Here is a 17,262-nt window from a genome sequence, read left to right on the forward strand (position 1 = left end):
GAGCTTAGAATATGTGTTTTCTTCCATCTCGTGCCTTCAACAGCATTATCACTGACTAAATTATTCTGATATGCAGAAGAAACCTACATACAGGTCTTCATGGTTGGAAATCTTACTCCTGCTTTTTGACAACTCTAAATTCCATTGCAACAATTGTGGAAAGGTCGGGTTAGTATTTACTTTCCAAGAGTTTCTAAATAATCAATAATTTTATAGACTGTTAGCCTAATATTCAATTTTTTCAAGCTATATATACAATTATTTCCAATATTGAAGAACTGATAACATATGCAAAAACATACCAAGGTCCTGCAACTGCTTGGAGGCTTGTGTTCCGTAAGTTCTTTGGATGATATGTGGCCTACTTTTACTTTCCTGATAAGAAAAATATGTGACATTTTCTTCTAATTAGTAATGTCAAGTGAAAAGTGAGGCACTTCTTTCAGTATTTACCACTTCATTACTTTTCTATAAAATGCAAGCAACCGTAGTACCAATTTGGCATAGTACTAATTTGAAGCAATCTATTTGCAACCCTGAGCAAATCATGGAGCCTCTCTGCTTCAACACATTTGCCTACAAAACTGAAATACTGAAATACCACAGATGTGATTACTTTAAAAAGTCCTTTAAAAGCCTTAGTGTTAGAGAACACAGGCCCTTTTTTCCAATAAATCAAATTAGAAAGTACATATCTAGCTGAAGTCTTCCTCCCACAGATGACTACTTATCACAAAAATACGTCTTTCTAATTGCAACAAAATGCAGGAAAATAATCAATACACTATTTTTAGGAAGATCATTTCACCCTGTTTTATTGGTGTATTCAATACTTATATAGGAGAAGATTTTTAATGCATATTTTCTTTGGAAGTCTGACATGCCCCAAATTATCACATTTTGGTATCTCCCCTAGAAGGCAACTATCTTCCCTTCCGTAACACCTCCTCTGCAAAGCCTGACAAAACAAGTCATGCTGCTGTTCTACAACTTCCACAAGAAATACATAACACATTGAAAGAAAATACTTCATAGTTTTTCGGGGGGAGGGGGGAAGAAGGGTTATATAGCATCTATTAAAGTGAAGATTAATCAAGCTGAATGAACTACATGCTGTAGGCTGTGTCCAAGACATTTATTTCATGTAATACAATCAAAAAATGAGACTATGAAAGCTCTACATAGCTGTATTATTTTGATCTTCAGTAGTTCTGAGAAAAATATTCATCTTATCTTTCTTTGTATCATTTAGAATTCCACTTGAATCCTCAGAGTTAGCAGGTGGTATCTCACTTTTATAACTGGAACTTTCGCACTACTTCCAGGTTTTACTGAAATATCATAGAGAGAGATATCCCAGTTTCTTTTGTCCACTCAAGCAATGAAATAGTTTAGTCAAATTCTCCTCTGCCTACTATACATATACCACTGTATAAATCTCCATGAATTTACTGTATCCATGTTATCAGTTTTCAGCCTTGCAACCTTTATGAACACATGCTACATCAAAATGCATTACACAGTTTAACACATGCCTAATGTTGTTCCTGAGGAGACTGAGAAATCTTCTCAGATGTAACATTTTCCCATTTCCCATTTCTCTACAGCTTCATTTACAGCCCAATTATTAACCGTATGAATGATGCTGATTGCTCTTAACATTGATCCAGTTTCTTTCAAAGCGTCAGGTGTCAAATATTCCACAGATCTTTCTTCGGACTGGAAGTTCAGCTTCACAGTCACTAAAAAATATCTGATCTGCAGCATTACATTATTTGTCATATGCTGCTAACTACTAGTGAGAAAAGCTTCAAAGCTGTGATGCAGCATCTGGAATACATCCTACAGATTAAGCGGGATACAAACATTAAGAATTCTCTGTCTCAAAGTTGCAGCATCTTTTCACTGAAAATCACTCAAATCTTTGAACCATTCAAGACGTAGAAGTCCACCTGGTTTTACTACCATCTATGAAATGGAGTCAGTTCTATTAAGAGTTAAATTTTTAGGAATACCTTTATTATAATACATATAACACCAAGTACAAAAATAATCATAGTTAGCAAGGCATTTGTGTAAATGCAGTCCTAAATGCCGACTCAACATAGCGATACATTTGAATATGCCAGATCAGAATCATGTAAGCTATAAAGCAACCACTGACGTAACACACAAAGTGTAAGATACCCAAATATAATAACTGCATCAAGCTCTTTGTGGAAACATGGTGGGTCCAAGAGCAGCCTGATCCAATTATTTAGAGAGGGATGAACAAATCACTTCCAGAGATCCGTTCTGTGAGTTTATAAATCCTTCAGTTCAAGTACTAGAAAAAAACTGATTGACACTTTTCGACAGACTATAACCATTCACCATGGAAAGTCTACTCCCAAAATCTATATGATCAACAATAACTAAGAAAAGAAAGATTAAAAAAAGCAGAGAAAAATCTTACACATATCTTGCCTTAAACAAATTGCAATCAAGTGTTTTAAAATATTTTTGCTTATCATGTGCATGCACGAGAATTTACTCTAATGCTTTTATTTGCTATTTCTTGAGCGCTCTCTTTCCCAAACTAAAATAAAATCAGATAAAAATAAACTTACTGCACTGTGGGTCAGATTCATCGGTTCTATCAAGTACAAATAAGTGCTATCTTCAAACATGCCACTAGAACATGGAGAAACAAAAGTGATATTTAGGATTACACAGCTATTAATTTGATTCCAAGATATGACTTTTGTCAAAACAAAACCAAACCTAGGGCTGAAAAATTGATCAATATTAAAATAAATTCCACATATGCTCATTACTACTGCATATGGTTAAAACTAAGAATTTTTTTAAAGAGATTAGATGTATTCTAATAAACTAACACTGGGTGTAATGGCAATGTAATGATAAAGCACCAAAAAGTGTAAAGATTTGATGTTGGAAAGAGAAAGTTCTAAGACACACATTAGCATGCAGAATATAATCAAAAGCTGAGGTGCACTTAAGAGTAAATGAACCTAGTAAGGACTAATTTCTTACATTTTTCCCCTTGTATAATCTAACAAAAAAATCCATTTTTCTACTGACTGACAGAATCATACACGAATACTGAGCATGCAAACTGCTAATATACAATTCTTGTTTATCCTTACCATAATAAGTCACCTGGTGAAATATTTATTTGCACTTGCCATATTCAGAAGTCTCATAAGACAGCATCAAGACTTTAATCCCAGTGAAACAAAAAAAGAAAAATGCTAGCAGTTTGGTATAGCTGGTACTGGCATTTCAAAATATCAAATATCTGTGGGCCTGGATAATTTAGTCCCTCACACATTCAGAGACAACATTCAAGAGCAGTAATGAGTTAATAGCCTTATTTGAAAAATGAGAATGTGCACTTACTGAAGTCCATTACAAGTAGAAAGAGCAACTTTGGAATCCTTGATACCTCTGATATTTCCATGGTAGTAACAATGCTCTCCACCCTAATAATGTTTAAAAAACAAACAGTCTCATACATACACAAAATTACCCTGAATTAATGTCTGTTGACTAAAGCCAAAGCAAAAAAAAAAAAAATGTAACACCTTGCATTAGTAACGTTTCAGAGAAAGCAGTGATGTTAAAGTAAATACCACTGACAAGCATTAATTGCTTATAAGAGAAAAACCGTGTCCAGCAAGGACTAATTTAGATAAGTCTTCAAGCCGTATCACGGGTTATTCTTTTGTTGGAGTCACAACATTCTTGATCACTTGAAGTGCATTTCTTTGCGGTAAAGTGCATCTTTAAAAATGTTATGTAAGCAGGTTTACATGAACACTGAACTACTCCTTGATGCAATTTTAACAGACCTGGAAGACAAGTGATACAATGTTCATTAATCACCTGGCATCTATCCTACTTAGATCTGGATTTTACCAATTTTATCTATTAAATTGTTACATCATTAAAATGTAGGTACCAATACCATGAATGATGAATGAACTAGAAAGCTAATCCAGCTTACCAACGCTGAAATGTACAGCTGGATTTACTATATGCATCAAAAGGGTATTAAAAGTCAACTCTTGATTTTAACGTCCCAATAGATGCAACCTCAAATTATTCAAAACATGGTAGGATTTTTTGTGGTTCTCTAAACAAGTCAGGATTCATGTTTTAGGCTAGGTCCTGCCTTTTATTTAAAAGATAATATTTAAACTACCTGCAAGTGTATCTAAATGTTAGATGCTTTAAATAGATATCACAGAATCACAGAATAACCAGGTTGGAAGAGACCCACCGGATCACCGAGTCCAACCATTCCTATCAAACACTAAACCATATCCCTCAGCACCTCGTCCACACGTGCCTTAAACACCTCCAGGGAAGGTGACTCAACCACCTCCCTGGGCAGCCTGTTCCAGTGTCCAATGACCCTTTCTGTAAAGAATTTTTTCCTAACGTCTAGCCTAAACCTCCCCTGGCGGAGCTTGAGGCCATTCCCTCTTGTCCTGTCCCCTGTCACTTGGGAGAAGAGGCCAGCACCCTCCTCTCTACAACGTCCTTTCAGGTAGTTGTAGAGAGCAATGAGGTCACCCCTCAGCCTCCTCTTCTCCAGGCTACACAACCCCAGCTCTCTCAGCCGCTCCTCATAAGGCCTGTTCTCCAGCCCTTTCACCAGCTTTGTTGCTCTTCTCTGGACTCTCTCCAGAGCCTCAACATCCTTCTTGTGGTGAGGGGCCCAAAACTGAACACAGTATTCGAGGAGCGGTCTCACCAGTGCCGAGTACAGAGGGAGGATAACCTCCCTGGACCTGCTGGTCACGCCGTTTCTGATACAAGCCAAGATGCCATTGGCCTTCTTGGCCACCTGGGCACACTGCTGGCTCATATGCAGTCGGCTGTCAACCAACACCCCCAGGTCCCTCTCCTCCAGGCAGCTTTCTAGACAGACTTCTCCCAGTCTGTAGCACTGCATAGGCTTGTTGTGCCCCAAGTGAAGGACCCGGCATTTGGCCTTGTTAAACCTCATGCCATTGGACTCTGCCCAGCGGTCCAGCCTGTTCAGATCCCTTTGCAGAGCCTCCCTACCCTCCAGCAGATCCACACTTCCACCCAGCTTAGTGTCATCCGCAAACTTGCTAAGGGTGCACTCGATGCCTTCATCCAGATCATTGATGAAGACATTGAACAGGGCTGGACCCAGCACTGAGCCCTGGGGAACCCCACTTGTCACTGGCCTCCAGCTGGATTTCACACCATTTACCACCACTCTCTGGGCCCGGCCATCCAACCAGTTTTCCACCCAGGAGAGTGTGCGCCTGTCCAGCCCAGAGGCTGACAGTTTCTCAAGCAGAACGCTGTGAGAAACTGTGTCAAAGGCTTTGCTGAAGTCCAGGAAGACCACATCCACAGCCTTTCCCTCATCCAGTAGCCGGGTCACTTTGTCATAGAAGGCGATCAGGTTAGTCTGGCAAGACCTGCCTTTTGTGAACCCATGTTGACTGGGCCTGATCACCCGGTTCTCTTGCATGTGCTTCATGATAGCACTCAAGATCACCTGTTCCATGACTTTCCCTGGCACTGAGGTCAGACTGACAGGCCTGTAGTTTCCTGGGTCCTCCCTGCGGCCCTTTTTGTAGATGGGCACAACATCAGCCAGCCTCCAGTCCAGTGGGACTTCCCCAGTCTTCCAGGACTGTTGGAAGATGATGGAAAGGGGTTTGGCCAGCACATCCGCCAGCTCCTTCAGTACCCTAGGGTGAATCCCGTCCGGCCCCATAGACTTGTGACTGTCCAGTCGGGCTAGCAAGTCTCTGACCACCTCCTCTTGGATCATGGGAGCCTCATTATGCTCCTCTAGCTCCTGGGTTAGTACACAGACGGAACGACCCTCCTTACGACTAAAGACTGAGGCAAAGAAGGCATTAAGTACCTCAGCCTTTTCCTCATCCCCTGTTACTGTTGTCCCTTCTGTGTCCCATAGGGACTGTATGGTCTCCCTAGTCCGCCTTTTATTATTTATATATTTGTAGAAAGATTTTTTGTTATCTTTCACTGACTTGGCCAATCCAATTTCTAGCTGAGCCTTAGCCCTTCTGATTTTTTCCCTACACAATCTCACTTCCCTCCTGTAGTCCACCCAAGAGGCCTGTCCCTTCTTCCAGAGGCCATAAACATTTCTTTTCTTCTTGATATCCCTCAAGATCTCTCTATTCAACCAAGCTGGCTTTCTCCCCTGCCGGCTTTTTTTCCGGACCACAGGGATGGCTTTCTCCTGAGCTGCTAGGACCACCCCTTTGAAGAGCTCCCAGCCCTCCTGGGCTCCCTTGCCCTTGAGTACTGTCTCCCATGAGACTTCACCAACCAGCCTGCTGAAGAGATCAAAGTCTGCCCTCTGGAAATTTAATGTTACCGTCTTGCTAACCACCCTCTTCACTTCACCTAGAACAGAAAATTTTATAATCTCATGGTCGCTTAGTCCTAGGCGTAAATATATATAATGGGCAAACTACATCTGAAACTGCAATCCAAAATCTCAGTTCTCAAAGACCATAATGATATGAGGTAAGGGAGACCCTCCTAAACGCTGCAGTGCAAGATTTGAACAGTCAGCTACTGCAGGGATTACACTGAATAGAATTAATGCCAAAAGTGCCAGCAAATGGGTGTGCAATGGAACTCTTAGTATAGTCTTCCACCTCTACCCAAAAGAGGGTAATTCGCAGTATGTTTATGTATGGTGGTGAACAGGACAAAGCAGGAGACCAAAATATCACAGACAAGAACTGGTACACGCTTGAAATCTTACAGTCCTGATCCAGAAAGGCCTTGCTCAGATGCCAACTAAACTCTTGTGAATGCTATACGCTTCCCTCTGAACTGGAAGAACAGGTTCCAAGGACCTGCCTGGCTTTCCTCATAGAATGAGCTAAGCTGAGCTCTCCTTTCCTGAAGTAACTAGGTCCTGTTCAAGTTCTCCTTACCATGGGCAGAGAACTTCATGTATGCTCAGAACACACCTAAGACAGAGTGACAATATAGACCCTCACAAAACAGAGTTGCAGTGTCTTTCTTTTCAAAACACTGACCATTATGTGACAACGCTCCTCTCTGGCTAACAACTACAGCTCTCAATTTCCCAGGTCACCTTGAGAAGACTCAATCGGCATCACCGCACCTTCTAAAAGTGTGCTCTGTCTCCAAGGCTACTGGCTACTTTGTGTCAGAGCATTCTATGTGAATAAAGCTAAAGAGGGAAGCACAAAGATTTATGAAGTCAGAAAGAAGCAACATGGTTCTGCACACCAGAGTCTAGAAAGCTTCTAGGAAATGGTCTTAACAGCAGACTACTGCAACTAAAAAATTCAGATGATAAATTCAGAACTTTTTTTTTTAAAGCATCACCTACTCAAATGTAAGAATTACTAGTGTTAAAGTAATTTCATGGAGATCTTTTTAATTCTCCTTTTTTTTTTTACTTTCTGTAGTTTCACAATTTATCATTTTTCTCTATATGCTCTAGTATTCTTCTATGTATGAAATTTGTGTGATTTAATTTCTCCATGTAATGGAAGTAGAGTTCTACTGCACTATCAAGAGGTTTGTATTATTTGCCTGTAAGTAGCTAAATATGTATAAAACCCTAAAGTGTTTAGAATATTTTTAGGATTACATATTATACGCAGCCACATGGCAAATTATTAAATCCTTTATTCTGGTACAGTAATTAATTCTGTCCTCATAGCTGGACAGCAGAATTACTAGTCCCTAGAATTCCACAAACTGATGAGGAATAAATTAATTAGACTATTAGAGGCTTATAGAACTACTTGTTGCGACTAAGGGTAAAATAAACTGGCTTAACAGGAATGGTTCAAGTGAGTAAACAAGAAGAGTGTATTTATTTTCTACCAACAAGAACAAAGCATCAAGGGCAACATTAACAAACTGCTCAGGCTATGGATGCTTAGAAAGAAACCAAGAAACATTACTCTATTGAAAGCATTACTTGGATTTTTCCGAAGAAAAAGGACTAATGAATTTAGAAGCTGTTAAATACCATAAACTCTGCTGCTACCTGTCAGCGAAGCTAAAATGAGGAAACCCTTAAGCATGGTTGTCTCTCTGACACATTGTTTGAAAAATGTACCATTTATCATCAAAATATTCATAATGCTGGTGTCATCTGTCATCTGCTTTCCAACAAGCATATTAGACCCATTCCTTCTGCAATTATTATAACTCAAATAAGTACCAAAAATGCAAATGCTCTTTGTTTAAGTACACACAGCATTATTTCCACTTTGCATCTTGTTTAATGATTCTGAATTAAATTCCTAACAGACTATTGTGTACAATTAAATCTAAGTACTACACAGAAAGCAATCACTACATATTTACCTTTCCACCAGTGAGAATGCATAAGCCATGCTTTTTAACAACTAAATTGATGTTGTCCTACTTACAGTGTAACAACAGGAATAACAGAGTCACTAAATATGGTTATAATGCCTGCTCCTCCATGTGTACAGTAATTTTATTTATTTGTTATTGCTTTCTCACACAAGTAGCTTTTAAAGAATTTTTTTTAAAAGACAAGTCATCTGAGTAAAAAAGTTGCTATTTGTTCTTCAGCATTTCCACTTGTGTAACAAAATACCCCTTTCTAGAGACCTCAGCTCTTTACATCTATGTCAGGAAACAAAACAATCTTTTACTTACGTAGGTCTATGAGGGATTAGAAGCTACTGCAGAAGACCAGGATAGTCCTTATTTGATCTCCTAAAAGAATCGTGTGTGTATTTTCTGAACTTATAATGAAAACTTTCACAGATTAATGTGACCTCTGGAGCTCTATTATTTTTCTTAAATAAATCAATGCAGAATATATCCACTAGGAAGTTTGGATCAAGTTACTGCAGCATGCAAAGGTAGTCCATTTGCTGAGTCTAAAGTTCTAACATAATTTTCCAGTCAGATTCATGATTCAGCAACCGCAGTGCTCAATGCTAGTGCTGCAGCTGACTATTGCATGAGCTTGTGTAAGTGCCAGAGGGAACTGTTTTCTTGCATTATTTAGCATTTTTGCCTATCCTGCAGAGTACTGAGTTTTAATGAAACAACAACTTTAGTATGCTACATGAAACTATTTTTCTTCTTCAGTGGAAGAAAACAAAACGGTATATTGCAATAAATCATTCCAGTGCAACTGTTTTAATTTTGCCCTAGTCTGTGATACATTGCTTTATTTGAGATTCTCTATAACAAGGGCAAAATAATAAACCAGACACGGACACTTGGAAAAAACAACAGTCCCAACTTGCTGAAGGCATAAATGCAACTTGAATGTTTGCTCTCCTTCACACTAAATAGAGATATATTTCACACGTAATAAGTTCAAAACAAATTAGATTTTACAAAAGAATTCATACCAAATATGAAAAAGGTAATTGTCAGAAAATGTAGTTTATAACCTTCCCAAGAATCTACCAGTCCTCATTTTATTACTACAACAAACAAAAAGACTGATCTGGTTCCCTTAGTCAGGGCTGAACCGTCTTGCACAACTTTAACCTCTTTGTCTTTGGCTCAATAGCCTGTGGCACTGAATTCAATTTGGGAGCTAGTTTGGCAGTTGTAATTAATCAGACGCCAAGCAATATGTGAATTTTGTAATAACTGTAACCTTAATCCCTGGAGTTGTCTTTCATTTTCTGTTTCACAACTGTACAATTCTTGCAAAGAAAAGTCACTGCAAATTTTTTTTGTTTGTTTATATATCTTATATTACCATTATCCCTTCCCCTTGCACTTTGTTCTAAGGGTATGTAAATAATTAACAAGGACTATACTGTCAGTGACTTCAACCCCTCCACATCCTACATTTTACAAGACGTAATTGTTTTGGCAGCATCTGCATCACCTTCGCTACCACCACCTACCCCTTACCTGACACACAGCTTTCCTTTCTTGTGCAATTCTTCTTGCATTACTGAGGTATCCTTACAAGATGAGATCACAGTTACCTTTTGTATGTGTGGAAAAAGGCTTCTGGGGCTTCTAAGTCTTGCAAAACTTATTTTCTTTTTTAACATTGTTCCCCCAGGAAGACATTCTGATACATTTTAAGAGCACAATACCTTAGAATACTTTGGTTTTCCATCTTCATAGTGAATCTCCACATAATTTGAAGATAACAAGTCACTGTCAAAGAAAGGAAAAATCAAGATAAGAAAAATCAAGATAAGAAAAATCTGAACGTTCTTTCTATGCATGTGGGTTGGTGTTTTGTTTTCTTAGAATTTTCAAAGTGTTTTTGCTTTCCTTGTAAATTAGTTTAAAAAAAATAAATCAAGTAGCTTGTGTGTAGCAAATAGTTTTCTGCTGCACTGAAGTCAAGAGTCTGTTACAGAAGGCAGAATTTTGTTCTACAATCTACACACCTGCACTTTAGCTTTGCAATTAGATTATCAGCCTTTCAAACATGCAAAAAAAAAACCAAAAAAAATCAAAAAAACCATAGCTGTAAAACTTTGTTTGCTGCCAATTACTGGTACGGACAAAATGTATGTTTAGTTCATTACTGTCTCCAAATAGGTTTTATATTTTATCTAAAAATTAAACAGTCTATATGTAAAGCTGAACACACACAAAGAGTTGTTCTGAAGACAAGAGTGTATACTTCACCTTACCTCTCTATCACAACTGTTAAAAAACAGTAATGTTCTTGAAAAAAAAACAAACAACTAAATACACAGCCCATACTAACCCTTTTCTTCCTTTCACTTTTTCTTCTCAGATTCTTTTCTCACTCTTATTTTTTTCCTAACAGATTTCCAAGACAGATTTCTGAAGCATAAATATTTCCCATACTGTAAATTTAAAGTTCAAATTTTTTTTTTACTAAGATTAGGCAGCCTGTGCATACCATTCTGAAATAACTTCAATGTTCCATTCACCTATCACCTTGTTACAATCTCGGCTGCAGCACAATTGCCCAGGGAGAGCAAAGCAGTTAAATATGTTAACTGGTCCATTATATATGCAGGATAAGCATTTTACTTGATGTGATCCAGAATTCCCAGCATTTTTCAAGCTTCTAAGAGCCTGTACTCTTCCAAATAAAAAAATAAATAAATCATTAAAAGGTCTGATAGTCGTACATATATCAAAACAAAAATAAGATATTGTTGATAACAATAAAAATCATCATCACTATGGATGCCCAGCCTGACAAAACAGCTCTGATGGGAATTCATTGCTAACAACAATTTATGATAATGGAGTATCTCAAGCACAGATTAGGCTATTAGCAATCCTGATAACACTAACTCCGGAACTAATGGCTCATAAAATCAATTCTTCATGCTGCATTTATCAGGTACCACACTAATCAGAGAAGATCCTGCAGAGGTCAGTTAACAGCAGTTCTTTTAAAAGTCCTTTTTCATGGAACTGAGAGACCACAGTACGTGCACTCTGTGCCTGCAAAATCAACACTAATAGCCACGAATAATTACTGAAGTCTCATCACGTGTCTTAACCTTTACTTTGATAAAAAAATATTTATTAATAGTGCTAAGTATAGATTTAAAAATAAATTCAGTTGCATAAAATCATTTTAACTTTGTCTATTTGTACCATAGTAAGCTATGAATTTTCTTCAGGAGAATACAAATGCTTTATAAATACTGTGAGTGATTGACTACAATGCAAACATTCACTTCTTTAACATAGCAAGGTTTGAAACTCCTGAAGAGGACTACATATACAAACCAAACTTTAGAGTGTTGATAGTGTATTTTTCTTCTTTGCATTTTTCATACCTACTACGAATCATAAGGACAGCTGTCCTCTGTCTTTAATGGGATGGTACAAACAAGGCTAGAGGCAACCAGCTCAAGTAGGAAAGTGGAAAATTCTGATTAGATAGAAGTTTAAAAAAAAATCACTGAGTTAAACACTAGAACCACGCTCAACCTGAAAGACCCTTAACCAGATTCATATTTTTACAGACTGCTTGTATTCACAGAGACCATTTGGTTTCCTCAAACCAATTGCAGGATCAGCATTTATTTACTTGTTTCCAAATGAAGCTCACACTTCCACACCTCCTTTTTTGCCCTCTTCTAGTAACCTTACACAACTGATCTCAAAACTGCTTTCAGTGCTATCCAGTGCTATTAGCATCTTCTAAGACTTGCAGCAGCTGATACACCACTGTGTGTACTGACTCCCAACTAACCATAGTTTAATCACAGCATTTGTCTCAGATTCATCCCATTTCATGTGAAGTGCTCAAAATTTCTTTAGTCTGCCCTTTGCAGAGTCTTTCCAGAATTCAGTGCTTTTCTTGGATTTTGGTTGAACTTCTGTTGTAACCTACTTGTTTCCTTCATCTGTCAATCTTTTCCATTCTTTAGCTTCTCATCCCATCCAGCTGCAAAGGGATTCCTGATTCAGGTAACAAATCATGTCCCACGTGAAAAGGTATCTAACATGACATGTTTATGATTGAATACTCCTATATTTACATGTTACAAGCATAAAGCAAGGAATGCAGCAGACAGTAGCTTTTATGGATCTTACACTTTTCTCATCACTGACTTTCCAACACTACAATCCTGCGGGACCTACTGGATACAAGGCACATCAAGGAAATTCATAGAATCACAGAACCGTTAAGGTTGGAAAAAACTCTAAGATCAGCTGGTTCTATCACCAACACACTACCACTGTGCCTGCTAAACCATGTCCTGAAGCACCAGTTCTACCAATCTAACACCTCCTGGGATGGCAATTCAACCACCTCCCTTGGCAGCCTGTTCCAACGCATGACCACTCTTTCAATAAAAGGATTTTTCCTAATGTCCAATCTAAACCTCTCCTGGCACAACTTGAGGCCATTTCCTCTCACCAAATTCCCTCCAGAGAAAACAAAGGCCTGCTATTCCTGATACACTTCCTAAATACCATGTCTACCTTATGAACCATCCTTTCACCAAATGTACCACAGTATTTACCACCTAAAAGTTGAAGTAAAAGATCTATTACAAGGTTTTTGTCTTTCACAAACACACTCTTATGCTATGCTGTAACAGGGCATTCAATGCTACTTTCTGATTATTACCATGTTAAGCTTGTCACACATAATCACTGATATAGTGCAAAGAGCATTTTTCTCTTAACATTTCCCACAGGGCGGCAAGATGTTCGAACTTTTCATTGAAAAAAATCAGTCAGCTTCTCCTTAAATTGTATGCCTCTACCTTGGTAAGTACCTGATTTTTGCCAGGTATCTTGTATCACTTATTTCTATTTCAAGTATCTCTCCACATTAGCAAACATCCTAAACAACACCTTATTTCCAATCATCCAGAACCCCCTCAATGTACACCACTAATCTGAGACAATCATGATCTTATTCCGGGGAAGGAAGAGGAATGGGAGGGGCACAGTATGCTTGCAAGCATCTTCCAGCACAGTTCTGCTAGTACTCACAACCAGTTGCTTCTATAGTAAAGCTAACTTCAGTCCTGTCCCCTACATTCATAGCAAAATCAGTATAAATACATCCATAACTGTGCTGCATTGAAAGGAGACATTTCAAAGACTAGTCTAGGATAAAAAAAAACAGCAAAAATGTCCCACTGCTGCCACAAAAACACCCCATGATTCGGGTAGGGAATTTGTTCTACATTTTGCTAAAGCTCCAGGAATAACAACAGCTGTAAAAATAAGCATCAAACAGTTACTGCAAATTTTCCCTACCAAAGCTTGTACCCGTTACTAATGCTGACAAATCTGACAAAAGAAAGGAAAAATTATTTAAGGAAAGGAGGAAAAAAAAAAAGAACACTTAACCAAAATAACTTTCAACCACTTTTTAGAATGTGAAAGACAGATACACAGAAGCGCTCTATAATTTCACCAGCAGGTGCGATGGGCTCCTTTATGCACATGGCATCAAAAAGAAAGGCCTGGAACACAGTGATTAAGAGCTGATCTGGAAGTACAAGTGCCTAAGGAATGAGATACAGAACTCATGTAAAGTGGGAATCTCCTTATTACAGAATAACTCTTCTTACATGATTATCAATTACAGATTGCCTAAATTTACCTCTGAACGTCAGTCCTGAATCTTCAAAAACAGGTTTATGCCTCATCTACACTGGACTGTGTTTTGTTATCTTTTGGCTGATCCATTTACGTTTTGATTGATCAGAAATGCACCCAGTACAGCAAACTTGTTTTTCAATACTACAAGCACCAGAAACAGAGCAAGCTTTAATTGAAACAACTGTTTGAGTCATGACCACATCAGATAAAAGCATACTTAGGCTACTGACACATTAGCACAATACCTTACAACAAAGACATCAAATGGCAACACGCTGAAGAAACTCATGAAAAAAAAAAATTATAGTCTCCTGTGTCCTTTTCCATAATTCCTGCCACCCTGCCTTGTTTGTCTTAGGTAATTGGGCTTTTTTTTGGTGATGCTGTCCCACATCACCAGCTCTTCTGAGTTACACTGAGAGATGCAAAATAAGCAGCACAGGGAAATGCGATTCCCAGTAGTTTCTGCTTTTGAAGACAAAGGCCAGCTGTTCAAGCAAGCAGCAGAGGCTTGCTCAAGCACTCGCATCAACTTCTCTGGCACATATTGCACTGCTGCCGTTTTCGTTAACAGGAGCCCTGCAGCATGAATGGTTTACCTCAGCTGGCAGCTAACTATTCTGATGAAAAGAATTTATTTGGGTAGGTAGAAGCTACAAAATAACTAAAAGATCTCTCATACACAAGTAACCAACTTAGCTTCCAGGGACCTAGAACGCAGCCTGCGGAAAATCAGACTACAGCTGAATTATCTTTCTTGCATACTTCCTAAATTATTATGAGCAACAAACCTCCTCATCCTGCCACACGGAATTTTACAGCAGGCATATGGCCCTAGATGTATATTTGCCTGGCCCTGAGCTTGTTGACACTAACAATCCAGCAAACAATCGGCTGTGGTCACATCTCGGCTGACAGGCTATTCCAACTGTTGGGAAGGGTACAAGATGCACAATCAAATGCAGGATCAGCAATGCAAAGAACAAAGTCCTTTCATTCCACAAGCGTGTGGTCTGACCAAAGCACTAAGATTCACAACACCAATGTCTGCATTTTAAAAGGCAAACTGCATGTCCTCTCAGTTTGGGGGTGGGGGGGGAGTATTTTGTTGATTTTTTTTTTTTATTTTTAATTCTTTAAGATGCTTCTTCCCAGAAAGCTCCCAGACCCCATGCAGGATCATACTTCCCAAGCACCCTTACATCAGCACAAAACAAACAAAAAAACCCCAACAAAACCAAAAATAAAAAACGCAGTGGAATTTCAAACAAATAAGCCTATATGGAGTTACATAAAGTCCCTCTGAAATAAACTCTGCTGTCAACAATTTTATGGATAGCCATTTTATGGAGCACAACTCTACGCACACATTGCATAGCAGGCATAAGGATATTACTTCATTACCACAGGAGAATCCAAAATTTGAGTGCTTGGAAGTCAGGGACAGCAACATTAATTTCTGTGGCTGCAGTTATAAATTCTTTCCTATAAAACCTATAGAAACAGACACACTTGCACACTCTTTACTTTATAAATACTTGCCAAAGAGAAGGGAATGATACAAAGAAAAAATATTAAGAGGACTGATTTGAAAAGTTCTAGGAGGAATGCAAGAAGCCAATGACAAGGAGCTGGAAATACTGCTGAGAAATACCAGAGACATTGAGCTAAGAGTGCAGTCCCTTTGGTAACAGAAGGATTGGCGCTGGCTCCTACTGTACTCCTGGAAAAGTGAATAAGCGAAACACTAGACAGCACACATTAGCGAATACACAAATGTGCATGCATAACATTATAAAATACACATTTTTGTCATAACCTAACTGACAGGATGGAAAAGAATGCCTGAAGTGCATTGCATTAAACAAAGTTACAGAAACAAAATACTAAGAGAAGATGGAATAACTGAAATATCGCTAATAATTAAAGCTTCTAATTTACAGCTGAACGCAGTAAGCGAGAAGGAAGCTTCTTCACAGCATCAGATTTTTATAATTTTTAAAGGGACAAAGAAAAGCTTTGTCCACACATTACTGTGTCTTGAAAAATAAGGAGAGGTTTTACTATCTGTCTCTAAGTTGTGTGCATGAGAAATGCCACCTAGGGCAAATGATAACTTGATAGGTTGCCTAAAGTTCTGGGAGTGGCAAACAAGGCAGTAAAACTGTCATCTACAGCTGAGACACCCTAAACTGCACTTAGGCACATGTACTGTTGTAAAATCCTAATACTGAGTTCTCTGCATCTCCTCTGTAACAAACTGTAAAAAGCAGACTAAATTTAAATTTGCCATAGTAATGCAATCACATTTAATTGAAGCAACTTGTGTATCTTATAGGATGCATTTAGTGCTCTAAATGTTTAGGCTTTTACTTAAGAAAATGTTATAAATTTTCTTCTGGCAAAATGTAACTAGTTTCCCATTTCTATAAAAAAGAATTTGGAGAAAAAACAAGAATTAAACAGAATCTCAAATAAGCCAGTTACTACCCTACTGTTTTTTAAATTATGCTAACAATGCAATCTCCTCCAGGACTATTCTCAAGTTAAATTCAATCCTACAAAAACATATACCACAAAGACTACACAACAATTATAACCCTTAAACTGATACATAAAATTGGCTGTAATATGTTGGCTGTAATGCTGCACTTCCCGTAAGAGACTGACTGCTAATGAGAGTCATTTTAATGTCTCAAATCATTGAATGGTTTGAGTTGGAAGGGACCTTAAAGATCATCTAGATCCAATCCCCCCTCCATGGGCAGGGACACCTCCCACTAGAGCAGGTTGCTCAAATTCCCATCCAACCTGGCCTTGAACACCTCCAGGAACAGGGCATCCATGACTTCTCTGGCCAAGCAACATATTTAAGTTATGTTATGAGATGAGCGTTCAGTACATTCCCAGGATGCCAGACTTGTTTTCTATGACCCTCTTCATAGAGAAGAAAATCCATTTTTCTGGAAATCTACATGGAATTCTACATGGAAAAGAAAGAAAAGCAGAAAAATACAGGATTTTTTTTTTGGTGGGTTTTTTAATCCCTTCCCTCAAAATCCTGAATTTTGGCGGGAATTTTCAGCAGGAAGGCAGAGAAGTTTCTGTCTTTGATTCTTACCTTCTGCTTCTGTTCAGCTCATTTAGCTAATTCCC

The 17,262-nt window shown here is 38.3% G+C and overlaps 1 protein-coding gene across 8 annotated transcripts in view; it reads right to left on the reverse strand.

Annotated features, from left to right (window-relative positions):
- ADAM23 (ADAM metallopeptidase domain 23) overlaps positions 1–17,262 on the reverse strand; it is an 80,232-nt gene that overhangs the window by 43,419 nt on the left and 19,551 nt on the right. For all 8 annotated transcript variants that reach the window (XR_011337725.1, XM_069860833.1, XM_069860831.1 and 5 more), the window contains exons 4-7: positions 10,128–10,191; positions 3,403–3,485; positions 2,610–2,673; positions 303–375 (exon numbers count right to left, since the gene is read on the reverse strand). Coding sequence is in view for 7 of the 8 variants with exons in the window: in XM_069860833.1 (XP_069716934.1) it covers positions 303–375; positions 2,610–2,673; positions 3,403–3,485; positions 10,128–10,191 (284 nt within the window). In the remaining variant the exon portion in view is untranslated. The remainder of the gene's footprint in view (positions 1–302; positions 376–2,609; positions 2,674–3,402; positions 3,486–10,127; positions 10,192–17,262) is intronic.

Source organism: Phaenicophaeus curvirostris, chromosome 7 (genome assembly GCF_032191515.1).
Source record: "Phaenicophaeus curvirostris isolate KB17595 chromosome 7, BPBGC_Pcur_1.0, whole genome shotgun sequence".
In the NCBI taxonomy this organism is placed as follows: Eukaryota; Metazoa; Chordata; class Aves; order Cuculiformes; family Cuculidae; genus Phaenicophaeus; species Phaenicophaeus curvirostris.